The following is a 27,440-nucleotide window of genomic DNA, read 5'->3' as shown; positions in this document are numbered from 1 at the left end:
AATCCTAAAATTAAATCTAAATAATTATCCCTAATAATTATCCTAATATAATTAAACATTAAATAGAGTCTTGTGCTATAAAATCTCTTCTTTTGCATTTTAGTCCTTGGGTCTTCTGTGTTTGCATTTTTGGCACCACTTTTCTCCTACTTCGTATGTTGGCCCACTTTATCTCCAAATTCACGCTTTTTGCCCTTAAATTTACTTCTGTCTTCAATTAAGTCCCTAAAAGATAAAAGACCACAAAATCATCCAAATAAGTAGGATCATACTCAAATTAAACATGCAATTAGCACATAAAATTTGTCGTTTTATAAAATATGTCGTTTTAGAGTATTATCACCTCTACAAAAATGCTCATGGAACGGTGCCTCTTGAACCTCACGAGTCTCCCTGCTCTCAAACTCCAAGAGAACATCAACCAGTCGTTGAAACGGTAGTGGTTCAGAAGAGAACGACAGAAGAGTAAGAACTACTTCAAACTCCGACGGCAAACCAGCGAGTACGATCTCAACCTTCTTCATTTCAAAAATCCGGGAGCCGACCGCATCTATCAAGGCGTAGGTGTTCTAAATCTTGGCAATGTATTCCTTGATCGACATCACATCCTTCTTGATCGAGTGAAGATCATGGCGAATTCTGGAGAGTTTGGCACCTGAAACAACAGTAAAAAGGCGAGTTGCAGTGGTCCAGAGATCATTTGCCATTTTGGCATCTGTGAAGCTAGACAAAATAGAAGAGCAAATAGTGGAAAGAAGCCAAGTGGTAAGCAACTTATCCTGTTGAATATAAGCCAACGCCTCCAGATTTGCCATCAGAGAACCATCCGGCGACTGCACGAACCTCGGCAAGCAGGTAAAGTGCCATCTAAAAATCCAATCAAATTGTAACCATCGGTGATTAAGCGAACGTGCTGTCTCCACTGAACAAAATTGTTTTCATTTTGCTTGACAGTGTCGTGGTGGGGAAAAGACTGAACCAGCGGAGTTGTGTTGAATGTTGAGGAGCAGGGAGGAGCCGTAGTTGAATCAGTGGAAGCAGAGGTGGCCATGAGAGCACAAGATAACATGTCTCCAAGAATTAGGCAACTAATACCATGCTAAAATATCTAGGTATTGAATGAACTTCAAAAATTTAACTAATGAATAGAATTGATTTTCTTGATTTCTTTGTACAATTACAAGCACTATATATACAAGTGTTGAAGGAGTTAACTGCTGTTAACAACTCAGTAACAGTATAACAACTTTGAAAATAACAGACTAACAGCATAACAAAAAGCTGATAACAAAGGACCTTCTTTATACTGCTAACACCCTAGAATAAGGAAAATGGTTAAGAATGAGGCCATAGTTTCAGGACTAACGAATTTATACAAGTTGATTGTAGGACTAAAGTTAATGTTTTTCTTTCTTTCTTCTTATTCTTATTTTTAAAGAAGCAGAAAATTCATGGAACCAGGGCACATTGATTAATGTTCTTCCCATAGAAAGAAAACACAATAGTGGATCAAATTGGAGAATTCCTTTGTTAGTTTTTCTTGCTAAAGATATATACTTCAGTACCTGCCTTGCTAATTTCTTTCTTGCTTCTTTGCATACATAGAAAATCTCAGGCAACCATCTCACTGTTCAATGTTGCAACAGATGGGGGATTTTTTTTATATATCACTTTAATCTGAAATTGCAATTTGTCGTTAAATCAAAACTTTCATTTAAGAATCATTGGAAAATCATTAGTCGTAGAAACGGAACACCCCGAACATGGTGCAGGGAGTACTAAGTACTAATTTAAAAATAATTAGCAAAATTATCCATAATTAAAGTAGAAATTAATTAACAAAATTTCTTTAGAGTATAAAGTAATAAGATGTTGATGTCTTGACAATGACGATTCCATCTTTAATTTTGTATAACAATTTAAAGATGTTGATTTAATTGTGGCCCAAAGCCTTTTCTATCATTTCGTGGATATACTTTTCCATTGAGAATACCTTTCCACAAAATAATATGACTTGGAAGTTTTTTGTTCAGTTGTGATGGAATTTATTCTTGTACTTGTGATACTAATTCTCCTTATACGTTGAATGGCTATAAATAAAAATGTGGAACCTCTTGTCATCGGACAGGGTCAAGAGTGACATTCTTGAAAATTTCTTCTCAAAGAACAATCACCTTTGCTATCACTCATTAGGGATAATGCCTTTTATTTTGGGCAAGAGGCTAACACCCTTTGCTATCTCCTACCTTCTAGCTTTATCCACAATCAAGATTGTATATACTTAGCAATTAATATAAATATACCTATATACCTATTTGATTTATTAAAAACAAAGAATTAATTTAAATTAACAAGTATCTTCATCTATTGTACAATTTAAATTTATTTTTGTTTGAATTAGACCTAAAATTTAGATAAAAGTCTTTTAATAAAGAAATTTAATTTTGCAGCTCAATATAAATACCTTTTATATATTAAGAGTGGAATATTTGTTACGTTTAATTTAAGTCTAGATGATATTATTTTATTATCTTACATTTTCATTTTTATTATAGAAAGAAAAGACTTCACTTTTATATATTAGAAGTGAAAATAAAAAGTGCCATATGGCCACTCTTGTAAAATTAATTGTTTTAATTTGGTTTTAGTAAGTGATTGGGTTAGCATGACTTCAAACACGAGTATCATAACTTTCACATTTATAATATGTACAAAAAGAATTATTTTTTAAATATATTAGTAAAATTTTAAGGAATTATTTTTATGCATCATCAATAAATTGGATAGACAGAATTTTCTTTCAAAACATTAATATATATATGGGATGATTATTCTTTTTCAAAGTAAATGGTAAAATGAACATCTAAAATGGGTCGGGTGGGCACATGATGAACCAAAGTGTAGGCAATGCAACCTTTGCTAAGCAATGGATAAGTTATATAATAATTCAATTTAAGAAGGTGGCGGACATATTCCAATCATTTTTAAAACATTGCCCGAGTTGTAAGGCTAATCAATCGAGTTGCACTATAGATAAAACTGAGTCATACGTATTCGATTCACTTTTTCATAGCTTAAGTTCCGACTTGTAATTCAATATTCTCAATAAATTCATTTTTAGAATTGTTTGGATATTAAGGATTTCAAGGGTTATCATTTCTTTTTCTATATGTTGGAGTTTTGTTTATATAAGGACGAAATTGAAGATGAACAAAGATGACTTTGGAGAGCAGATATTTCTAAAATGTTTATCTGGTTGTAGCATAAACGTTCTAGTTTCCAAACTGATAGATTTCTAGAAGAGTCAAGGTGTTTTTGCAATTGTTATAGGGGCCTATTGTTGTCATTGCTTCAGTGGATGTCACGGAACTTACTTTTTCATGGAAATTTCTATGTTGTTAGTATGAATAATATATAATAAAAGGAATGAATCTTCTTATGGTCCATATTGTTGATAATGATACCTCCTTGGTTTTAATTTAGTTTCCACAAAACAAATGCATGCATGTTGGCTGCTATTTTACTTTCTCACCAAAAACAAGATGAGCCAATCACCTTCTTGTTTTTATTTCCAAACAATTGCAAACAAAATTTATGAAATTATGATAATTTCAGAGGTTTAATTTAAGACAAAGACCATTCCCTCTTTAATTTGGTATAACAATTTAAAGATGTTGATTTAATTGTGGCCCAAAGCCTTTTCGATCATTTTGTGTATACACTTTTCCATTCCACAAAAGATTATGACTCAGAAATTTTTGGAATTTTATTTTTCAAGGAGTTGGCCTTTATTTCAAAATATCGTATTCAAATTTCATATATTAGTTTAATGGTTAAAGTATTCATCCCCAAATACGGTTTAGGTTTAAGTCGCGTTGCTGTTAGAATTCTACTCTCTTCTTGTAATTCACTAGAAAAAAAATCGTATTCAACTTCTATCTACAAAATTTCTCATTTGCTCAAAAACGGACTTGAAACAAATTGATAATGTTTTCTCTCTTTGCAGATTTTAATGAAGTTATATCTATGCTTATATAATATATTTTATTGAGCTCAATACCAATTTTGTCAGGACAATTACATAAAACCAATTCTTAATAAAGTAATAAATATTAATATACAATTAAATGGTAAAAACACTCAATAAAAATCAAAATTCTTGATTAATTTAAATATTATACGTTGTTTATATGATTTACGGAAGTCATGAGAAGTTAGCATATAGTATGCCATGTGAAAGCATATTGATGTAACATGCCAAATTATTAAAAAATATTTTTAAAAACTGTAAAAGTTACCCAAGCTTATAAGAAAATATAAATATTAAAATATTAACGATTATTAAAAATTTTGAAAAAATTATAAAATATAACTTGAGTTGAGAGTTTTATTTAGTATTTCACTTAAATGTCTAAAAATACTCATATCTATATAGAAAACATAAATAATTGTTAGACTTACTATACTAACTATGTTGAATGGCTATAAATAAAAATGTGAAACCTCTAATCATAGGACCAGCATCAAAAGTGACATTCCTCGGAATTTCTTCTCAAGTTGTTGTAAAGAACAATCACCTTTACTATCACTCATTAAGGATACTGCTCACTCTTTGTTATCTCCTCCTTCTAGCTTTATCGACAACTAGGATTGTATAAACTTAATAATTAATAAAAATATATCTATACAAAAATGAAGTACAAAATTAATTAAATTATAATCACATATATCTTCATTTGATGTATAGTTTAAATTAAGTTTTTTATCACTTCGTTCATCCACTTATCAATATAATTAAATTAATATTAACTAATAAAATTTTAAAAATAAATTTATTTAATCTATAATGTCAAGCTTTCTATTTTACAATATGATTTGAAATGTTTAAAAGTTTTGAAGGGAGGAACATAAATTATCCTTATTTCTTAATGCCATTGTAAAAATATTTGAAGGAATATAAAACAAATTAGGGGTCAAGGCTCGACTCTCCCTTTTAGTTGTCTCTTAACTCTTTATTTGTAACCTACTCTTTGAATGGAGACCTCTTACGTGTAGCTGGAAAATTGTATCCAACAGTCGTTACAAATTAATGAATTATTCTCAAATCAAATGCACTTATACAGGAACTTCAAGGAAAGTGTGAGCAAATACTTTTCATTTGCTTCTCCCTCAAACATCGTTTGTTTCTTTAAATCTTCATTCATTTCCCTCAAACAAAATAACGCAAATGGGTTTTCTCTTAGCGCTTTACTTCATCCTCCTACTCCTCTTCCTCTTCCTGTTGTGCTCAATTTTACAAGCAGCAGAATCTCAAGAACCTGCCTGTGGTAAAGAAGTATGTGGAAATATTACAATTCCATCCCCTTTTGGATTAATCAATAGCACCTGCTATACTCATCCTTCGTTTCGCGTAACTTGCAAGCAAACCCCCAGTGGGGACAAGCCTTTCATAAACGTAAATGGCATCGATCTGGAGGTACTTGGAAAAGCCTTATATTCAAACGCCATTCTCATCAACAATCCAGTTACTTACATTAATTGTGATCGTATAAACGACGTTAGTGGGAGGGTCAATCTCTTAAGCACTCCATTTTTCTTCTCAAGTACGAGGAATTATTTCGGGTCAGTAGGTTGCGGAAATTTGGCTACTATTTTAAGTAACGAAGCTGTTTCACTTGGCGGTTGCATTCAAACAAGGTGTGACGATGGTGCTTCTGAATCTGGCTGCTTTACTCAAATTACTGCAAATCTTACTTCCTATACCGTAAACATGAAAGCCATGTATCCTGACAGCAAAAGATGCGCATCTGCTTTCATCTTTAGCAAGTACTCTTTCCGTAGTGCTTACCCATTACCCACTGGCATCAATAATGGAACTACGCATGTTCCCGCCGTGCTCAACTGGAATTCTACCTATTGCGGTGACGGAGGTCAGTCACGCGCTGTCACTTCAATTGCTTGGCTTTTATTCTTCTTCTTTTAATTCGGTTAATATATAGATTTTGCTAATTGTTTAAAATCAGCCTTTAGAATCATATAAGTTCTAAAAAGGTTTTAGGATCATTTATTTTGTATATTAATAATTTTGGCTTTCAAAATTTATACCTAAAAGATTTTAGGACAAAAAATGGCTATACCTAAAAGTTTTGTATTCAAAACCTGAACTAATACTTAAATGAGATGAAATTAAATTAAATTATTATTTTTAGAGGAGTTAAAATGTAATTTTATATTTTTTTCGTTGGCTTCATGTTGGTTATGTGTGTACATATATATATATATATTCTGTTATAACATAATATATATATATATATATATATATATATATATAATATTTCTGTATTATGTTTCCATTCATTTCATAATTTACATAATATTGTTTATAATGATTCTGTTTTAAACTTAGGGTCAGTTTGTTTACATGTAAAGTTTCACGGAAAATGTTTTATACATTTTCCTGTATTTGTTTCACATAAAACAGCTTGATCAATGAAAAATTACGTATAGGTCAACATAAAATAAGCTCTTTTCTTGTAAAATGACATACCATTTTGAAAAGCGTAAGTCATTTTTCAAAAATAGCTTCTCTATAGATAATTTTATTTTTATATAAAATTAACTTAAATCAAGCTTATTATTATTATATTTATAATAAATTTTATTTTTAAAAATATTTAAAATTATTAAAATATTATATTTTTCAATATTATTAAACATACATATTTAATTATTTATATTTAGTCATATAATAGATTATTAATATAATAAATATAATTTATTAAAATAATAAATTATTTAATATTTTAATTTTATTTTAATAATAAATTTTAAAAATAATAAATTTAAATAGTATTATTCACATATTATTAAAATATTCAATATTAATATTTTAATAATAAATAATTATTAAAATTATAAATATATTAATAATAAATGTTTTGTAGTATAAAGGTTAAAATATGTCATAAGTCTATGCACACTTCACAAATTTTCAATTTAGTCTTTGTATTTTTATTTTCAAGAATTTAGTCCCTTTACTTTTCAAATTTAAAATCAAGCCAAATTTGATGTCACATTTTAAATAAAAAAATACTCACTTGATAGTCATGTAGTTAAAAAATGACGTTGTAATGAACCTAAATTTAATATAATATTTTTAATATATGCAAAAAAATATAAAATATAAAATTCTAGATAAAAATAAATTCAATTAAACAATGAAAAAATCTCAAATATATGTTTGTTTAATTGAAAACAACATTTATGAAATTTTTTAAGAAATCTACTAAATAATAGAAAATATTTTACAAGATTAATCTAAATATCGAAATTATTTTATACTGATTCATCTAAATACTAAAAATATTAACTTTTCCAAAAATATAAATTATTTTTAGAAAATCATTTTGAGAATAAATGTAGCCTAAGTTGATTTGTTCTTGAAATGAAATCATTAGTTCCATAAAAAGATTTGAACTCATTAGTTAAATTAGAAATTAGCACAAGTATCATATTCAATTAAGAATTTAATATTTTAGAATAAAATTAACAAAGTATTACGTAAAGAGAGGATAGGTATGAAAGTGGAATTGATTTTTTTTTTTGAAATGCAAGTATTTTAATTAGAAATATTGTATCACATCAAATTCAATAGGAAAGTCTTTATTGAATTTAATGTCACAAATAACAGAAAATTTAGTTAAATATATTAGTTAAAGAGTACCTTCTTTATATATGTATATATATATTGAATAACGCATTGCTTTTATTTCCTATATACGTTAGATGTTCGTAAATTTTGCAATTTACTCCTTTTTTGCTAAACCCGCAGGATGTGGAAGACCAGGACTGGGATCTATTAACCTCCGCACCTACAAGGTAGAGCCCTGTGGGAATGTTACTGTTCACTATCCCTTTACAATGAAGGACCAAGTTGATCTTAAAGACTGGTTTAAAGTAGTTTGCAACAAAAGCGACCATGGGCAAAAAGTGCCTTTTTTAAATATAAATGGCATGAATTTGCAAATACTAGAAATTGATTTTTTGTATGGTACAGTCAAAGTCAACCATCCAATAACTTACTTCAACTGTCAGAAAAACCATCACAACGGGACGAGTCTCAACTTAACAGGCACTCGCTTTTACTACTCAAATTCAGACAACACCTTCTGGTCTTTAGGTTGCGGTAATTTGGTTACTGTTTTCAGCAGCAAACTAGATAATTGCAACCAAGTTGTAGGATTAATAACGAGGCTTCCTCTATTGATGGTTGTCTTGTTAATATTCCTTGGGGTCTCAGTCCATTCTACGTAAACATGAGTAGTAGGTTTGATTCTAGTGATTATTGGAGGAAAAAATCATGCGGATTTGCTTCCATGATTTCTTATGACTATGATCTGACATTTAATATAAGTAATATAACGCATGTTCCAACACAACTGCAATGGGGCACACCAATATCTGGAGAGTGCAAGTTGAATGATAGTTTGGACGCTTCTTGTACACTCGAGGGTAAATATTGTTGGTCAAGGATGAGCTCTAATTATTTATGTGTGTGCGACAAGGATATTAGAGTTTTTTCAACGTCATGCAAAGGTATGAATTAACCTTATTTTAGGAAACTTTTTTATTATATCTTAACTTATAGGTATACCATAATTGAAAAAATTATTAACATATTTTTATATATATATTAAGTTATATTATTTTAAGGGTATTTTCATTTTTTATATTTTTATATAAAATTCATAATAAATTTAACATGGTAAAATTTGAACTTTTCACACAATAAATTTTAGACTTTAACTTTACCATTTCAACCAATGATTCATTTGATTCTTATATAAGCATTAAATAAATATGCTTATTACATTTTTTTCCATTCACATAATGGGTGTATCGTAAATTAGTATTATTTTTAAAGGGCTATTTGAGTTGGTGCCACCCTCAACTCAATCTTTACGTAGTTGAGAAATTATGAAAATCTATTACTTTTATAAAAGAACAAATATTATTATGAGAGTATTTTTGTCATTTTATATTTCATGTAAAATTTTAAAAATAAGTATAATAAAATTTGAACAAAGGCACCATGATAGCTAATACTTAACTTTACGATTTCAATCAACTCTTTTTTTATATCAATAATTTTTATAAATAAATTATTATATAATTTTTTCACTTACGTCGTTAGTGTATCATAATCTAGTTATTATTAGTTGAGGTATATCATGACTAAATTATACTAATCAGTTGAAGATTCAACATACAAAATCATCTTTTATAAAGTATGTAAAATTTGTATATATATATATATATATATATATATAAGTGTGTAAAAAATATGGAGAGTAATCCACTTACATCAATATAAAATGAAAGTTGTTTTACACTCTTTTGTATCTCTCTATCGATTAATATTTTAACAATCTAATTGTTTAATTTTTAATTTATATCAAATTTGACATGAATGATTTATATGAATAAAATATTAAATTCAACAATTGAATTGTCAAAATATTAATAATATAAAGAGATGCAAAAGAGAGTAAAACAATTTTAGCTTTTACACTAATGCATTTAGTTTTACAGTGAATTTCTCAAAAAAAAAAAAAAAGAAGAAGAAAATTTATACTTTTGAAGATAATTTTGCATATTTTTCTTGGTACAAAACTCTTAAACATCCATAGAGCTCTAAACGTATATAGCTACTAGGTTTGAAGTGGCGAATAAATCCTACAAATTCAATGATTGAATTTCTTTAAAAATGAAAAAGATAACAAAGTTTAAAGATAACCTACTTCTCAGTTTCTTTCTAATCTTTAAATTTTAATTTTAAAGATAACCTGCTTCTATTCAAGTTTGAATAATACGATTATAACTTTTTTTATTCAATTCATAAATGACAGATGGGAATTGTGGGGATTATCAGTATTGCCACATACTTTGTTTGAATATGCCTAGCAACTATTGCTCGCCAGAGTCTTGCCCTCCTCATTATAAATATAATAGTACAGGATTTCGTTGTGAGCGCAATATACAAAATCAAACAACTCGTAGCTTGACAAGCATTATTGTAGGTACGTGCTAATTTATACTTTTTTGTTTTTAAAGTGAAATCATTATGATTATTGGATTATGTCAATTCAAGCAATGATTTATTTACTTTTTGAATGAGTGATGCAATAACAATTATTTATCATTAAATTTGTAAAAATTCAATATCAGAACAATGGATGGTGCAATAAGGTTCTCTCATTTTTTTCAAATATGAATAAAACTTTATTGAAACATTCTCATGGTTTTTTAGAATGTATTTGAATTTTCAAATTTAACTTTTAACAATGTTTCTTATATCTATATAGGTTGCAGCACTAGTATTGGGACACTATTTCTACTACTCGCAACATGGAGTATGTACAAAGTCCTCAAAAGAAAAAAAAAAAATCATGCTGAAGCAGAAATACTTCAAAAGGAATGGAGGTTTGTTACTGCAACAACATTCGTCTGAAGGTAATGTTAAAAAAATTAAGTTGTTTACTTCGAAAGAGATGGAAAAGGCGACCGATCATTATAATGAGAACCGAATCCTTGGTCAAGGAGGTCAAGGGACTGTTTATAAAGGGATGCTAATAGATGGAAGCATTGTGGCTATTAAGAAGTCCAAAATGGTGGAAGGAAAGAAATTTGACGAAAAGAAGGTTGAACAATTCATTAACGAGGTGATAATTTTATCTCAAATTAATCACAGGAATGTGGTTAAGCTTTTAGGGTGTTGTTTAGAGGCTGAAGTTCCTCTATTGGTGTATGAGTTCATCCCAAATGGTACATTATACGATCTCATTCGTAAACAAAATGAAGAATTACCATTGACATGGGAAATGCGTTTACGAATTGCAATCGAAATTGCCAACGCGTTGTTCTATTTGCATTCAGCTGCTTCTGCTCCTATTTATCATCGAGACATCAAATCTAGTAACATACTTTTGGATGATAAATATAGGGCAAAAGTATCTGATTTTGGAACTTCAAGATCAGTTGCACTTGAGCAAACACATCTAACCACCGGGGTGGAAGGTACTTTTGGATACATGGATCCTGAATACTTTCGAACAAATCAATTTACAGAGAAGAGTGATGTTTATAGCTTTGGAGTTGTTCTCATTGAGCTTTTAACAGGACAAAAACCCATCTCTGCAAACCAATCACAGCCAGTGAGAAGCTTGGTATCTTATTTTTTGCATTCAATGCAGGAGAATTCCTTATTTAAAATTCTCAATCCAATGGTAGTAAAGGATGGTCCAGAACAGGAGATTATGGTTGTGGCTCTGCTAGCAAAAAGATGCTTGAATCTTAATGGAAAGAAAAGACCCACCATGAAACAAGTAGCAATGGAGCTGGAGATGATTAAAGCTTCAGGTGGAACTGTTATCGAAGACTGTGGTGATGAAGAATCTGAAATAGATGACATGATCCATTCATGGGATACCAATCCTAGTAGTTCAATGTCTAGGACAATTCCAACCGATAGTGTAACTTTTCCATTAAATTCATCTTTCTAGTTTCCAACACTCCTGAAACAATTTCTGTTGATTGATAGCCTTTAGCTTTTGTATTTGTCATACTGGTGGAGTCTTGTGGTTGTTCAAGAATTCAAACTTGTTTCACTCCATGTTATTTTATCTCTTGAATGTATTTCTTACACAAGTTCTGGATATATTCTTTTATCATAATTTTTAAAAAAAATTATTATTTTTATTTTTAAACAATTTTATTATATATTTTAATTATATCTGTTTTTTTTACATAATACCTAGAACTGTCCATTGTCTCTCCCCAAATCATAAATAGGAAGATAATACATTTCAATGCACTCGAACCCATGTTCTTCTACATTAGTAACAATACCCATACTAATTGAGTTAAGACTCAATCGACAATATTTAAAAAATTATTACATGTTGAAAATTTTGTTGTTATAAATTTTATCCTAAAAATCAATTTAAAAAATCCAGCCACGGATTAAACTCAGTCAATTTCAAAATCTTGTTGCACACACTTATTTTTGTTTAGATTAATCCTGAATCTTTACCAGAACTTTGCTATCCTAATTTTCTAAGACATTTTATTTTTTGCTTTGGTATTTGAATTTTTTCAATATTTCTCATATTTAATGACATAAAGAAATTTGTCATTGCTATTAGCGGTGAATAACTTAATTTTGATAAAAAATATTATTTAAAAAAACGAATGACGATAGCCATAAACTAGCAAGCGTTGTTAATCGAGAAATTAAAAACATAATTGAATTATGGTGTTTAGATGATTTTTGAAACGTAAGCTAAAATATCACAATTTTTGGATAAATTTAAGTTTTATTTCTTTTAATTTTATAATTAATTTTTTATTACATAAAACTAAACATTTTTAGAGTAGCTGAAATGACTTAAAAAAATTTTGTTTAAAAAAAGACATTTTATAAGAGTTATTTATTTTTATTAACTTAGAAAATTTAAACCATTTTAAAAATTTTTATAGAAAAGAGTTTGAAAGTATACCTCATAATGTCCAAAATCATTAAAAACAACTCATTTTATTAAAATAAGTAGGAAACCTCAAAAATTAAACTTGGTATAAAAACCACTAAACCGAGTCAAATTATTGTAAATAATCAAACCTTCATAATGGTTTGGCCATTTTTGGCGTAGTCATTTTTAGAAACTGTTTCTTTTCTAACCATTTCATGTTTATGAGAATTGATGAAAGAAACATTGTATTTATCGGACTTAATTAATTCATTTAAATTTTATCCTCTATTAGTCTTTGGTATAACTTGTTTCATCAAGTTCATTACATTTAATGTTTGGTAGAGCAGATGACTTTGGAGAGCAGATATTTCTAAACTGTTTATCTAGTAGTAGCATATACGTTATAGTTTCCAAACTGATGGATTTGTATAGCAGTCAAGGTGTTGTTGCAATTGTTGTCATATGAAAATTTCTCTGTTGTTAGTATCAATAGTATATAATAAAAGGAGAATCTTCTTATGGTCCATATTTCTTGAAAATGATACCTCCTTGGTTTTAATTTTCAACGAAACAAATGCATGTTGGCTGCTATTTTTCTTAGCATTTAAATTGGATTACGTTTTAGTGTTCTCAATTTTTTAGAAAGGAAATTTTCTTATATAATTTGAATCCAAAATTGCAATTTGTCCTTAAATCAAAATTTTCATTGGAAAATCATTAGTCGTAGAAACGGAACATGGTGCAGGGGTACTAAGTGCAAATTTAAAATTAATTTGCAATATTGTCGATAATTAAAGTAGTAATTAATTAACAAAATTTTCTTTAGAGTATAAAGTAATAAGATGTTGATGTCATGACGTTGACGACTCCATCTTTAATTTCGTATAACAATTTAAATATGTTGATTTAATTGTGGCCCAAAGCCTTTTCTGTCATTTTCTGGATATAATTTTCCACTCAGAATACTTTTCCACAAAAGAATACGACTTGGAAATTTATTTTCCAAAGAGTTGAGCCTTTACTCCAAAATATCGTCTTCGGCTTTTATCTACGAAATTTTTCATCTGCTCCTGTTCATGTTAAATCAAGATCCAAAAAGGAATACTTGAGACAAATTACTAGTGTTTTCTCTATTCGCAGATTTTGTCACGAAAATTACATAAAAATCAGTTATTATGTAATATATTTAACTCAAATGTCTAGAAATAATCACATGTGTTGATAGCATAAATAATTTTTAGACTTGTGATACTAATTCTCCTTATATGTTGAATGGCTATAAATAAAAATGTGGAATCTCTTGTCATCAGAAAGGGACAAGAGTGACATTCTTGGAAATTTCTTCTCAAGTTGTAAAGAACAATCACCTTTGCTATCACTCACTAAGGATAATGCCCATTATTTTGGGCAAGGGGCTGACACTCTTTTGCTATCTCCTCCCTTCTAGCTTTATCGACAGCCAGGATTGTATATACTTATTAGAATATACCCATTCTTTGCCCATATCTTGCCCATATGGATATTCTGGCTAGGAAAGACTTGGTACTTAAGTGATCCTCGTGATCCACCTCTCTTTCCTGGGAATTGAAGTGTGATTTTTTAGTACAATAATTTTACTCTTTCACACGCTTCCGCACAACAATTGGTATCAGAGCCAGATTCGTACTTGGAGAATACGACCGTTTAAGGTACTATTCATGTATACGGTACTATTCACATATATGACACTATTTACATATCTGATCTTGTTCACGTGTCGATGAGTTGGGATTAAGGAGAAAATGGCGGCGACATCGTCATCGCAAGGACTCTTGTGACAAATGCAAAATTTGAAGTAGAGAAATTTGACGGTACCAATAATTTTGGTATGTGGCAATGTGAGATCCTGGATGTCTTATGTCAGCAAGAGCTAGATATAGCCCTTGAAGAAAAACCTGACAAGATGGATGACAAGGAGTGGGCCAAGATCAATAGACAGGTGTGTAGTACAATCCGCCTATGTTTGGCCAAAGAGCAGAAGTACTCTGTCATGAGTGAGACATCAGCGAAGAAGCTATGGAATACACTGGAAGAAAAGTTTCTAACGAAAAGTCTTGAAAATAGGCTTTATATGAAAAAGAACTTTATCGATTCACGTATGCACCCGGTATGTCGATGAATGACCATGTAAACTCATTCAGTAAAATTTTAGCAGACTTGCTAAATTTGGATGAGAAATTTGAAGATAAAGACAAGGCATTATTGTTGTTGAATTCCCTTCCTGATGAATATGATCATCTTACCACCACATTGCTTCATGGGAAGGACACGATCACATTTGATGCAGTCTGTAGTGCGTTGTATAGATCTGAGACTCAAAAGAAAGATAAAATAGATCACAGAGATGCAACTGCAGAAGTCTTAACAGTAAGAGGTCGTTTACACAGCAGCAAATCTGGTAGAAGGGGAAAGTCCAAAGGGAGACCCGCCAAAGATGAATGTGCCTTTTGCCGTGAAAAAGGGCATTGGAAAAAGAATTGTCCTAAGCTACAAAAGGGCAAGGCTATTTCTAATGCATGTGTAGCGGAGCATGATGAGGAGTCAGACTTTAGCTTGGTTGGCATAGCAATGGCATGTCAAACGGATGAGTGGATTTTGGATTCAGGATGTACTTACCATATGTGTCCTAATAAGGATTGGTTTTCTAGTCTTAAAGAGCTAAAAGGTGGAATTGTTCTTATGGGCAATGATAGTGCTTGTAAGACAATGGGAGTAGGTACAGTCCAATTGAAGAATCACGACGGCTCAATCCAAGTCTTGACAGATGTTCGCTACGTACCTAGCCTGAAGAAAAATCTCATCTCATTAGGGGCCCTAGAATCTAAAGGGCTCACAATCACTTTGAGAGATGGATTACTAAAAGTAGTAGCTGGGCAATTGACGGTGATGAAAGGCACAAGAAGAAATAACTTGTACTTTTTAAATGGAAGTACAGTTATTGGATCAACATCAACAGTTTCTACAAAATATGTAGATTCAGAGGCTACCAGATTATGGCATATGCGATTGGGACATGCTGGTGAAAAAGCTTTGCAGACATTGGTGAAGCAAGGCTTGTTGAAAGGTACAAATCCTTGCAAAATGGAATTCTGTAAACATTGTGTTTTGGGCAAGCAGAAGAGGGTAAAATTTGGTCCAGCAATTCACAATACGAAAGGAATTCTGCACTACGTTCACAGTGATGTGTGGGGACCTACCAAAGTGGCTTCTTTGGGAGGTATGCACTATTTTGTTACTTTTGTTGATGATTATTCAAGAAAAGTATGGGTGTATCTAATGAAACGAAAAAGTGAAGTTTTGGATGTATTTCTGAAATGGAAGAAGATGGTGGAGACTCAGACTGGTCGAAAGGTCAAACGACTTCGATCAGATAATGGTACTGAGTACAAAAATGATTTATTTCTACAAGTATGCCAAGATGAGGGCATTGTGCGACACTTCACTGTTCGGGATACACCACAGCAGAATGGGGTGGCAAAACGCATGAATCGAACTATACTGGAGAAAGATGTATGTTGTCCAATGCTGGATTGGGCAAGAAATTTTGGGCTGAGGCAGTTATATATGCGTGCCATCTAATTAACCGTTTGCCATCAGCTGCAATAAATGGAAAAACTCCTATGGAGATGTGGACTGGTAAATCTACTATTGATTATGATTCTTTACATGTATTTGGTTCCACTGTATATTATCATGTAAAAGAATCTAAGTTAGACCCAAGAGCAAAGAAAGCATTATTCTTGGGTATAACTGATGGAGTAAAAGGATATCGTCTCTGGTGTCCTGATACAAGGAAGATTGATTTCAGTAGAGATGTGACTTTTGATGAATCAACCATGTTAAAGTATAAGGATTCACAAAAGGATGACAAAACCAGTAGTACTTTGCAGCAGGTGGAGCTTGAAAAGGTTAACGATGATCCAGCTAATATTGGAGGGACAAATGATGAAGAGGTTCCTACCCAAGAACCTCTACAGCAACAAGATTCAATTGCATATAGGAGGCCAAGAAGAGACATTCGTAAGCCTGCTCTCTTTGATGATATAGTGGCCTATGCACTTCCAACTGTAGATGATGATGTTCCTTCTACTTACACAGAAGCAATAAGTAACCCTGATGGTGTAAAGTGAAAGCAAGCAATGAATGAAGAAATGCAGTCTCTTCATAAAAATAGGACCTGGGAGTTGGTGACACAGCCCAAGGGAAAGAAGGCAATTGGATGCAAATGAGTATATGCAAAGAAGGAAGGATTTCCTAGTAAAATTGAAATTCGATACAAGGATAGATTAGTAGCAAAGGGTTACGCTCAGAAAGAAGGAATAGACTACAATGAAGTGTTTTCTCCAGTTGTGAAGCATTCGTCTATTCGGATTTTGCTAGCCTTGGTTGTGCAATATGATCTTGAACTAGTTCAGCTTGATGTGAAGACAGCATTTTTACACGGTGATTTAGAAGAGGAAATTTATATGACTCAGCCAGATGGATTCAAGGATGCTGGAAAAGAAAATTGGGTTTGCAAACTGACAAAGTCATTTTATGGATTGAAGCAATCTCCAAGGCAGTGGTACAAGCGATTTGATCAGTTAATGAAAGGGCAGTGGTACACAAGAAGCAAATTTGATCATTGTGTGTATTTTCAGAAGCTACAAGATGGAACTTTCATATACTTGCTCTTATATGTTGATGATATGCTAATAGCATCTAAGAGCAGAGTTGAGATTGAAAGATTGAAGACTCAACTCAATCTCGAGTTTGAGATGAAAGATTTAGAAGAAGCTAAAAAGATTCTCGGCATGGAAATATGGAGAGATAGAGCTCATGATAGAGTTAGCTTGTCTCAGAAGCAGTATTTGAAGAAGGTACTACAGTAATTTGGCATGAAGAGCAGACAAAAACTTGTAAATACCCCGTTGGCTTCTTATTTCAAGCTTTCTGCACAACTATCTCCTTCGACGAATACGGAACGAGAATACATGTTGCAAGTTCCGTATTCTAATGCAGTGGGTAGCTTGATGTATGCAAATGGTGTGTACAAGACCCGACATTTCACAGGCAGTTAGTATAGTGAGCAGGTATATGCATAATCCTGGAAAAGGACATTGGCAAGTCATGAAATGGATTCTACGGTATATTCGAAGACCGTGGATGTTGGATTCTTGTTCAAGCGGGATAATACACTTGGTAAAGGTGTTATTGGATGCGTTGATTACGACTATGCGGTGATTTGGACAAGCGAAGATCAACCATTTGTTATGTGTTTACACTTGCTGGAGGACCAATAAGTTGGAAGTCTACATTACAGTCTACAGTTGCGTTGTCAACCACAGGAGCCGAGTACATGGCTGTAACAGAGGGATATTCTGGCTAGGAAAGAGAGGTGGATATAGGCTTAGCGACACCAGTGATGGCAATTTCTTGCTCATTTTCATCTGCACTACAAAAGATGAAGAGATGCATCGAGCTTTGTGTGCGTGGGGGATTCAAATCTCCAGCTTTGCTTATGAATTCTCAGTTTTTGATGGGCCATATAGGCTTAGTGACACCAGTGATGGCAATTTCTTGCTCCCCCTCCATATCTTGGAAACTGGGTTTCATCTGCCCTTAGATCCCTTTTTCTGCCATTTACTCTAAGAGTACAAGATTTCTCTAGGTCAACTTTGTGGGTTCTCTTAGTGGATTGTGGTGGAGTATTTTATTGATTTTTGTTGCCACAATGAAGGACATTTGCTCATAGTTTTCCAGAGCTTGTACCTATTAAAGGCCCAAAATCGAGGAAACTCATTGGGTTTTTATTACTTTTCTCTCTGCGAGAAAGGCAAAACCATAATCGCGAATCGATGTGTTAACCTTCGGCTAAGTTAGGGGAAGTATATCAGGTTGAGATGCAATCTCGTAGATGGGTTTGGCTTTCCTATTGGGTGGTCTACACCGAGCTGAGATATGTGCTCATTCAAGCTAATTGTCAAGACAAATAGTGGTGATGCTTAGCTGAAAAGGCTCCGTGTTGGTAGTTCCCTGGTTATTGAAGACCTTCTAGCACTGAGTATTATGTTCTTACATTGCTTAGATGGTCACAACCCCAACCCCAATGGATATAGATGGGGAGACAGAAGGAAAGTTTGTCCATGTTCACCACACCAACTGTTGAGTAATTATCTGTTATGTCCCACTGTAGGGGACAATCGGGTATTTATACATACTATTATTGTTCATGATTTAACTCTACTGTTCATGGACTTGATCCTACTATTCATAGGACTAACACTCAAAGTAGGTGTCAGGCATGCTAGAAGTGTGTAACGTTTTGGCTCGCGTGCCAGACCTCGCGAACACGTACATGTAAACTCCTTGGATATTTGTGAACTAGGATAGAGAACTCCCCTTGGCTTGTGCAAGCTGATACTGCAAGCTCCCTTAGTAGATCTCTCGCTGTACATCTCGCACACATCCATCTAGTGGGGCTAGACTAGATCACAGGTAGGCGACTTGGAACTTATCTAGATTTTAGGTTGGTGATTGTTGGTGTATAACACTATTGTAAAAATATTTTAAGGAATTTGAAATATATATATAACAAATTTGGGGTCAAGGCTCAACTAGCCCTTTTATTTGTCTCTAACTCTTTATACATAACCTACTCTTGTTGAGATTATTCTTTTAATTTTTAAATGGAGACTCAAAATTAATTTCTAATGACCTTTGTTTTTTTTTTTTACAAAATTGTCCAACTAATAAGTGATAAAAGTAGCATGTTTTAATCTCGTTCTTAATGCATTTTTGGATGTTATTCATGCAAATTGGTGAATTTTATGCTCCGAATCCTTTAAATTCATGTTTTTATTCTTAGAAAAGCATTTGAGAGCAAAAGGAGAAAAAAACAAGTGAAAATCAGATAAGTAGAGCAGATTTCAAGAGCAACACGGGCTGCCATATGGTCATATGTCAGAGCATGTCAATTTTGTGATTCGCATTCTAAATACGCGAAAAAAATGCAATTTTTAGCTTTTTCAAGCATTCTAAGACCTATATATACCAAATAGAAGAAAAGAATAGGGGGCCATCAGAGATTATTGAAAAAAACAACTTGATGAACACCATGGAAGCTAACTCTGAAGCAGATTTCCATCAAGATTGAAGACCTACTTTTAATTTCTTTAAAGTTTTTTTTATGATTTTCTTTATTTCTTGTGTTTATACTATTTTTAAGATGTTTTATTTACAATTATAAACTAATATTCTACATATCTAAGGAGATGAACCTTATGATGAATTTTGTTATTTGATTTTTGTTTTACACAATAAATACTTAAATCTTGTTTTTAGTTATGTGTGCTTATTTCTTGTTTTAATATTACCGGAGTATTAATTCATGTTTAATGTGCTTAAATAAGAGGAGGAAAAGTCCTCGTTTAAGAGTAGATCTAGCATATTTGATTGGAGTTGCATGCAATCCTAGAAATAGAACAACATAAATCTAATGGATTAGATCAAATCTAATAGGGGAATCCATAGATCGATTTAATGCGATAATAGGTGTTTTAATTAGAAAGAAATTTCAATTAATCAACCTAGAGTCACTTGCTCTTAGTCTTGAAAGAGATAATAACATAATTTAGGGATTTCTACGGATCAAGATATTAAGTGAAGAAATTGTTTAATTAAGACTGATAATGACAGATAAAGTCTAGGTGGATTCTTTCCTAGGTATTGTTTTGCGTCTTGGTTATTATTTGATTATTTTCTTGATTTATTTTTTGCTGAGTTCTTTAGTTAATTAATTTAGTTAATTTTAATTTAAATAAATCACTCCAATTTGTCGGTTAAATAATAATGGTAATTAATAGTACTTTTAATCCTCGTGGGAACGATATCTTTGCTCACCTTAGCTATACTATTTTATCAAAAAGTGCACTTGCCTTTGTTGTAGTTTTAGTTGATTTCATGACTATAAAGTTTTTGGCGCTGTTGCCGGGAACTGAAATATTAAGAAAACTTTATTTCTATTAATTTAGTCATTTTTTTACTTTATTGTTATATTTTTTTAATTTAATTTTTACATTTTGATTTTTTTCTTTGTTTGCTTCTGGCAAGTTCTTTTGGTTTATGACTAGAGGAAACTCGTCGGGACCATTGAGTTTTGACAGTGAGATTGAAAGAATTGCTCACAGAAATCGTCAAAAGATTAAAGAAGTAAGGCAAAGTCAACAAAATATAGTAGACGATCAAGAGGACAATAATATTACTGTGGAGATGGGTGATAATCAAAATAATCAACTACCTCACATAGATCTTGTCCCTCGTACTATGTATGATTATGCCAACTCTACTTTATTGGGGTTGAATTGAGTATTGTGAGACCTACCATTGCTGCAAACAATTTTGAGCTGAAGCCGAACACAATTCAGATGGTACAATAGTATGTTCAGTTTGATGGTTTGCAAGATGAAGATTTAAGCACTCATCTGGCCAATTTTCTAGAGATTTGCGGCACTTTCCAGATTAATGACGCCACTGATGACATCATTCGCTTACTGCTTTTCCCATTCTCATTGAGGAGCAAGGCCAAATAGTAGTTAAATCCTTTACCACGAGGCTCTATCACCACTTGGACTCAAATGGCCGAGAAATTTCTGTTGAAGTACTTCTCACCAACTAAAACAACTAAGTTGAGGAATGACATCTCTTCTTCTGCCCAAATCAATTTATAGACATTATATGATGCATATGAGAGATTCAAGGATTAATTTATTGAGAAGGTGCCCTTATCATGGGTTACCTTTATGGTTGCAAGTTCAAACCTTCTACAATGGTTTGAATCCCTCGACTAGGTAGTTAATTGATGCAGCAACTAATGGAACACTTAATAATAAAACACTCGAGGCAGCTTATAAGTTTATTGAGGAAATGGCACTGAATAATTATCAGTGGTAAGTCATTAGAACAAAACTGATGAAAGCAGCCGGTGTTTTTAATCTAGATGTAGTTACTATGTTGTCAAGCCAAGTGGAAGCACTAAATAAGAAAATTGATGGTTTATACTTTTCTACATAGGTGAATTCAGTGATGCAATATGCTGTGAATGAAGTAGGGATGATTAATTTAGAATGTTTACCCTTCAATTCTAGCACAGAGAATAAGCAAGTCAACTTTATAGGTAATAATTCTAAACCTCAAAATAACCCTTATAGTAATAACTATAATGCAGGTTGGAGGAACCATCCTAATTTTTCTTAGGGTGGTCAAGGAAATCAGAGAACACAACCCTCTCCAGGTTTTTAGCAACCTTATCAGTAAGAGAAGAAACCAAACCTTGAAGAGATGCTAGGAAAATTTATTTTGATTTCCAAAACTAGATTTCAAAACACTAAAACAACACTGAAAAATCAACAAGCATCAATTCAAGGACTTGAAAATCAGATTGGACAGCTTGACAAACTTGTTTTGAAAAGACCACATGGAGCTTACCTTGCAATACTGAAACTAACCTAAGAGAGCAAATCCATGCAATTATTATTCGAGACGTGGAAGGGTTAGTCGAACATAAATAGAAACCGATGCTAAAAGCTATTGTGAAAAATGATGTGGTTGAGGAAAGTAAGAAAGATCAAAAGTCAGTCATTAGAGAATACGAACCTCAAATTACATATCTAATAGCATTAAAAAGAGACTACACAAATGAACAATATGATAAATTTCTTAAGCTTTTAAAAAAATTGCATATTAACTTGCCATTTGTTGAAGCTCTTCCATAGATGCCAAATTATATAAAAATTTTAAAGGAGTTGTTAACAAATTAAAGGAAATTACATGACTCGTCGACTGTGGAGTTCAATGCAGTTTACTCAGTCATTCTCCAAAACAAACTACCCAACAAACTTAAAGACCTAAGGAGTTTTGCTATTCCTTGTCTTATTGGTAGTTTAAATATTGAAAATGTTCTGGCAAATTTAGGGGCTAACATATTATGATACCCTACAAGGTGTTTAAACAACTTGGTCTCGGAAAATCCAAACATACTAGGATGAGTATTCAATTAGAGGATAAATCAATCAGATATCCTAGGGGTATTAATGAGGATGTACTTGTGAAAATTGAAAAATTCATATTCCTTATTAATTTTGTTGTATTGGACATGGATGAGGATAGCGAGGTACCTATGATCTTAGGTCAACTATTTTTAGCCACTGCTAGAACTATTATCGATGTTGGTACTAGTGAACTTGTTTTTCATGTAGGTGACGAATAGATTACTCTCCAAGCACGTGATTTTGTGAGAGTCCCTAGTGAGTGAAATGATACTAATTGTTATGTTAATGTTAGAAACCGCGTGGATCAACGTTCTTTGCAAGAAACCTCTCATGAAAACATGTTGGAGCCATATTTCATTCAAGGTGACAAAACTCGAGCAACAAGGGAAGGGCGAATGGTACAATTCGATGATCTAGATGAATGGAAAATAAATGTTGAGGAGAAACCAAGAAAACACGATGAAGAAACAAAGCGATGCCTTGATGTGCATGTGATTAGAATGAATCAATTCAAGGTTGGGGACAAAGTATTACTAGACAAATTGGATCCGCGAATGTTCCCTTCAGAGCTTAAGTCAAGAGGGTCGAACCCATTTATGGTACTAAACATTTTTCCATATGGTATAGTTGAGGTAACATATTCTGAAATTAGCACATTTAAGGTAAATAGTACTCGACTCAAACCTTATTTTCGTGATAAAACTGATAACGAGAAAGAGGAACTTCGGCTCAAGGATCCACCTTAATCGTGAGCCTAAAAAGGGAAGTCAAACTTAAACTCTAAATAAGCACTTCTCTGAAGGCAACTCGAGTGTCTAAATTTTGTTACTTCTTTTTAATTTTGTTGCATGTTAAATATACAAAAAAAATGAACCACATAGCTAAGAGTGGTACACACAACTAGGACACATGGGCATGTCCCAAGCCATGCGCATACTGGAGTAATATTTTTAAATTTTATTTTGACTTATACAGTAATAAAGAGTTACATGGTTTGAAGACATGGCTGTGTAGGGTGCACGACCTAGACACACAGGAGTGCCAAGGGCTATGCAAGTCCTGGGACTTAATTCTTTCACATTTCAGTTATGACACGACCTGGACAAACAGGTGTATCCAAGGCCATGTGTATACTGGAGTGAATTTTTCTATTTTTTTTCAAAATAGTAAGTTACATGGACTAAAGACACAGTCGTCTGTGACAAACGGCCTATCATACGAGCGTGTGTCAGACCGTGTGGCCTAGACAACCTTGCACACGGGCATGGGAGAAGCGAAGGATAATCACACATGGCCTGACCCATACCTGTGTGAGAAACATGAGCTAGGCATATGGATGTGTCCTACGCTATGTGAAAACTAGGCATCATTTTATTCGTGTTTTTAATTGACACACGGGCCTCAACACGACCATGTCCCCTTTTAAAACCATAATTGGCTTTTTGTTTTATTTTCTTCATTTCCCAAACCTTTCCCAAAAACCCTAGTCGTCGCTGCTAATCCTAGCCATCGACACATCTTACCGTCATTTTACCCCCTTCTTCTCACCCGATCATCGTTGTATTTCTTCTTTCCCCTCTCTCTTCGAGCCATATACCACACACACACACACGGACCCCTAATCAACCCACCCCCTAACTACCCCTTCTCATTCCCCTCCATTTCACCGTCCGTTGAACCACCATCTCCCTCTTTCCCTCCCTAGCACGAACAACCCCAACACCCCGCATCTCTGACCACGATTTCCTTTCCCTCACCTTTATCCTTCATCGAGACCTTCTCCCCCGATCTATACCTCTACCAGTTCGGCCACCACACACCTCTACCCTGCACACCACCCCCATCCTTCCCCTTTTTTTGACGCCCATAACTCTAGTTACTACTGCCATACACACCTCCACCGCCGTCTGTAAAACCACCAATCACCGTTTGGTCCATTTCCCTTATTATTTATTATTTATTTTTTTATTATTTTATTATTGTCATTTTTATTTACATATTTATATTTATATTTATATTTATTTTCTTTTTTATTATAAGTATTTTTATTATTAGGCTTTTATTCGTATTAGTTTTGTCAAAACCATCTTCTTTTTTAAAACGGTCGACTTTTGTTTTGGAAACGAAAATTGAAAATGGGATTCGCCACCAATCTTTTTTAGGAGGTGTGATCAGGTCACCTTGTAATTGATTGTTTTAATAAAACATTTTGATTTAGTAAAACAACAATTTTGGCCTTCGTAATTCGAGAAAACGGGTTTGGGATTCGGCTACGTACGAGGAAGGATTAGCACCCTCGTAATGCTCAAAATTGTACCTAATTAATTAATTGATGTCTTAACATCGAAAGTTGAAAACTTGAAAAGAATTTAAAATACGATCCTTTTGTGTTAATGTTATTTTAAAGAGAAAACACTTGAATAAATTGAAACGAGCATTAAAGGCCCTCTCGTCTCGAGATAAAATGTCACACCCTGTAAGTTAGGACACGACATTTGAACTCTCGAAAATGAGCTTGCCTTTTAATTGTTTTATTTTAAAAGTTGTGTTTTGATTTTTAAAAGGATACTCGGTTGTTTGGATCCAATGAGAAAAATCAAAACCCCGTTAGTTGGGGCACGACATTCTCGAGTTTCTAAAAGTAGAATATTGCCTTTATTTTCTTTAAAATTCATATATTTTAAAATTTTAAAGGATATTTGGCTATTTAGGTTTAACGAGAAAATCAAAACCCCGTAAGTTAGGGTACGAATTCTCGAATTCCCAAAATATAAAATATCGCTTATTTTCAAAATTTTCATTTTTTATGAATTTGGATAAAAATTAATTTAGCTTTCAAAATGATGTATTTAGTTTATTCGGTTATGGCATATAGCTAAACGTAAAAAAAAAATCTCGTGTTTTTCAAACAATGATGTGACATGAACTTGTAATAGCAATGGCGTAACATACATAACAAGACATAAAATATATAACATTGACGTTAATAAATCATAAATTTAATAAGCATAAACAATAATAAAATAAATAATTTTAAAAAAATGAAAGTATAGTAATAAATGAATAAATAATGAAAGAATAAAAAAACAATAATAAGGGAAAGAATAAAACAAGCCAATAAAAAAAACAAATTGAAATTAAATAAATGAATAAAATCTTGAGTAAAATATAAGTGTAAAAATAAAAATAAGAATAAAAAAGGGCTAAATTGAGAACTAATCGAAATTTAAAGGAAAATAGAATAAAATAAAGTATAGGGTCCAGATTATAACACGCATATGAGATGGAGGACCAAATGGGGAAATATCCCTTGTCCCCCAAAACAGCATCGTTCCTGTATGGGCTAAAATGAAACGGAAATAAAATTAAAAGGGTAAATTTAAAAAGATAAAAAAGGACCATATTAAAATCTAAGTAAAAGGCAGAGGGATTAACTGTGTAAATAACCCTATTTTTGAAAACACGCGGATCCTTTAATTGGGTCAGGTCTAGGCGCGGGTTGAGGCCTAAACGGCGCCATTTTGAGGCCACTAAGATAGGCCCTAAACGGCGTCGTTTGCTTGTTCTATAAAAGCAAAAATCTTTTTTCTGAACACATTCTGCTACCCTTTACAAAAATTTTAAAAACACCCTCGAAAGCTCGCAAATCCCCCTCCATGTCCAGCCTAGGTTCGGCCAAACTCCGGTAGCCAGGCCATTGCCCATCTGCCGTTGTACACGATGGTTGGAGTTCGAAAAAGGGCCCTTTTCAGCCTATTTTGACCCTAGGTTTTGGAACTAGAGTCGAAAACCTAGAAAAAAAGAGAAAACTCAAGCCACCGTCCCTTTTATAGCATTCTCCCTCTCGGGTTTCCCATACCACAACCTAAACAAAACCCTAGGTAACTTCCTATTTTTTACTTATTTCTTATTTGCTTTGAGAATCGAAAAAGGAACTACCTTTGAAACTTGATATCTTTATATTTCTTTCTATTTTGATTGATATGTGTATGTAAAAAAATACATAATGATTCTTGTATCCTTTTATAACCGAATACATTTCGTTTGTTTTTTTTTTCTACGATTTCTCTGTGTCTGCTGCGTTTTTCTTCTTCATAGGTATGGACGCGACATGGTGGGGGTAGCTGGAGGCCGCAGAAACGGCGCAAGAGGAAACCCTAGGGTTTTTTAAAATGTTAAATTTTTGGGCTATTTGGGCCTATTTTGTTGTTGGGCCATCGGGTTGGGTTTGGGTTTGTAATATTTTGGGTTGTAAAAAAAAACAGGACTGTTTAATAGTATTATTTTTTGTTTTTGTTTTTGTTTTTGTTTTTGTTTTTATATAGGCCCGAGCAAATTGGGCCTATTACAAGTTTAATTGTTTCTTCTCCATTTTAGTATATTTTGTTTGCTCCTTATTCGTTTTTGATAATTCTTTTATATATTAGCTAATTAACTTTTTTGTTTTTGTTTTTGTTTAGTTCGTAATAGTTTTTGTAGACACTCAGTTTTTCCCGGGCCTAGAAATAAGTCCAAAAACAAAAATAATTAACCCAAAAAAAAAACGAAGTCCAAGTTCAGTCCAGAATTAAAAATATAATTTGGCCCGATCAGAATGGCCCATTACTTGAAAAGATTTAAGGTCCATCTACAAGCTTGACTCATATGGAAATATAATCTTCAATGATATGCAATCTTAGATGTGATATGCAATCTTAGATATGATACAATCTTAGATATGATGCATATCTTAGAAGATATGATTTTGTAATCTTAGAGATTTAATTTGTAGATACCTTTTAATCTTAACTGTTGATGTAATTGATCTGTATCGTTGGATTTGAGGAGGTTCAACTATAAATAGAGG

General features: G+C 32.5%; 2 protein-coding genes and 1 long non-coding RNA gene across 3 annotated transcripts; all 3 read left to right on the top strand.

Moving 5' to 3' along the window:
• Positions 1-349: 349 nt before the first annotated feature.
• LOC128280893 (uncharacterized) lies at positions 350-1,227 on the top strand. Its single transcript, XR_008271091.1, has 2 exons — positions 350-855; positions 955-1,227. It is a non-coding gene; the product is annotated as an uncharacterized LOC128280893 (long non-coding RNA).
• A 3,824-nt stretch (positions 1,228-5,051) lies between these two features.
• On the top strand, positions 5,052-11,702 carry LOC128279313 (wall-associated receptor kinase-like 1). The gene is made up of 4 exons (XM_053019393.1): positions 5,052-5,930; positions 7,832-8,595; positions 9,909-10,079; positions 10,365-11,702. The coding sequence occupies exon 4, from the start codon at positions 10,449-10,451 to the stop codon at positions 11,559-11,561; it is 1,113 nt and encodes a 370-aa protein (XP_052875353.1). The 5' UTR covers positions 5,052-5,930; positions 7,832-8,595; positions 9,909-10,079; positions 10,365-10,448; the 3' UTR covers positions 11,562-11,702.
• Positions 5,228-6,111, top strand: LOC108455047 (wall-associated receptor kinase-like 17). Its single transcript, XM_053019394.1, has one exon. The coding sequence runs from the start codon at positions 5,228-5,230 to the stop codon at positions 5,981-5,983; it is 756 nt and encodes a 251-aa protein (XP_052875354.1). The 3' UTR covers positions 5,984-6,111.
• Positions 11,703-27,440: the final 15,738 nt, after the last annotated feature.

Source organism: Gossypium arboreum, chromosome 9 (genome assembly GCF_025698485.1).
Source record: "Gossypium arboreum isolate Shixiya-1 chromosome 9, ASM2569848v2, whole genome shotgun sequence".
Lineage (NCBI taxonomy): Eukaryota > Viridiplantae > Streptophyta > Magnoliopsida > Malvales > Malvaceae > Gossypium > Gossypium arboreum.
Note: the sequence above shows the minus strand (reverse complement) of the source record. Positions and strands in the feature narration are given on the sequence as shown.

Bases quoted from the DNA above. Each gene is read 5' to 3' on its own strand.
- LOC108455047 (XM_053019394.1), top strand. From the start codon at position 5,228: ATGGGTTTTCTCTTAGCGCTTTACTTCATCCTCCTACTCCTCTTCCTC.
- LOC128279313 (XM_053019393.1), top strand. From the start codon at position 10,449: ATGCTGAAGCAGAAATACTTCAAAAGGAATGGAGGTTTGTTACTGCAA.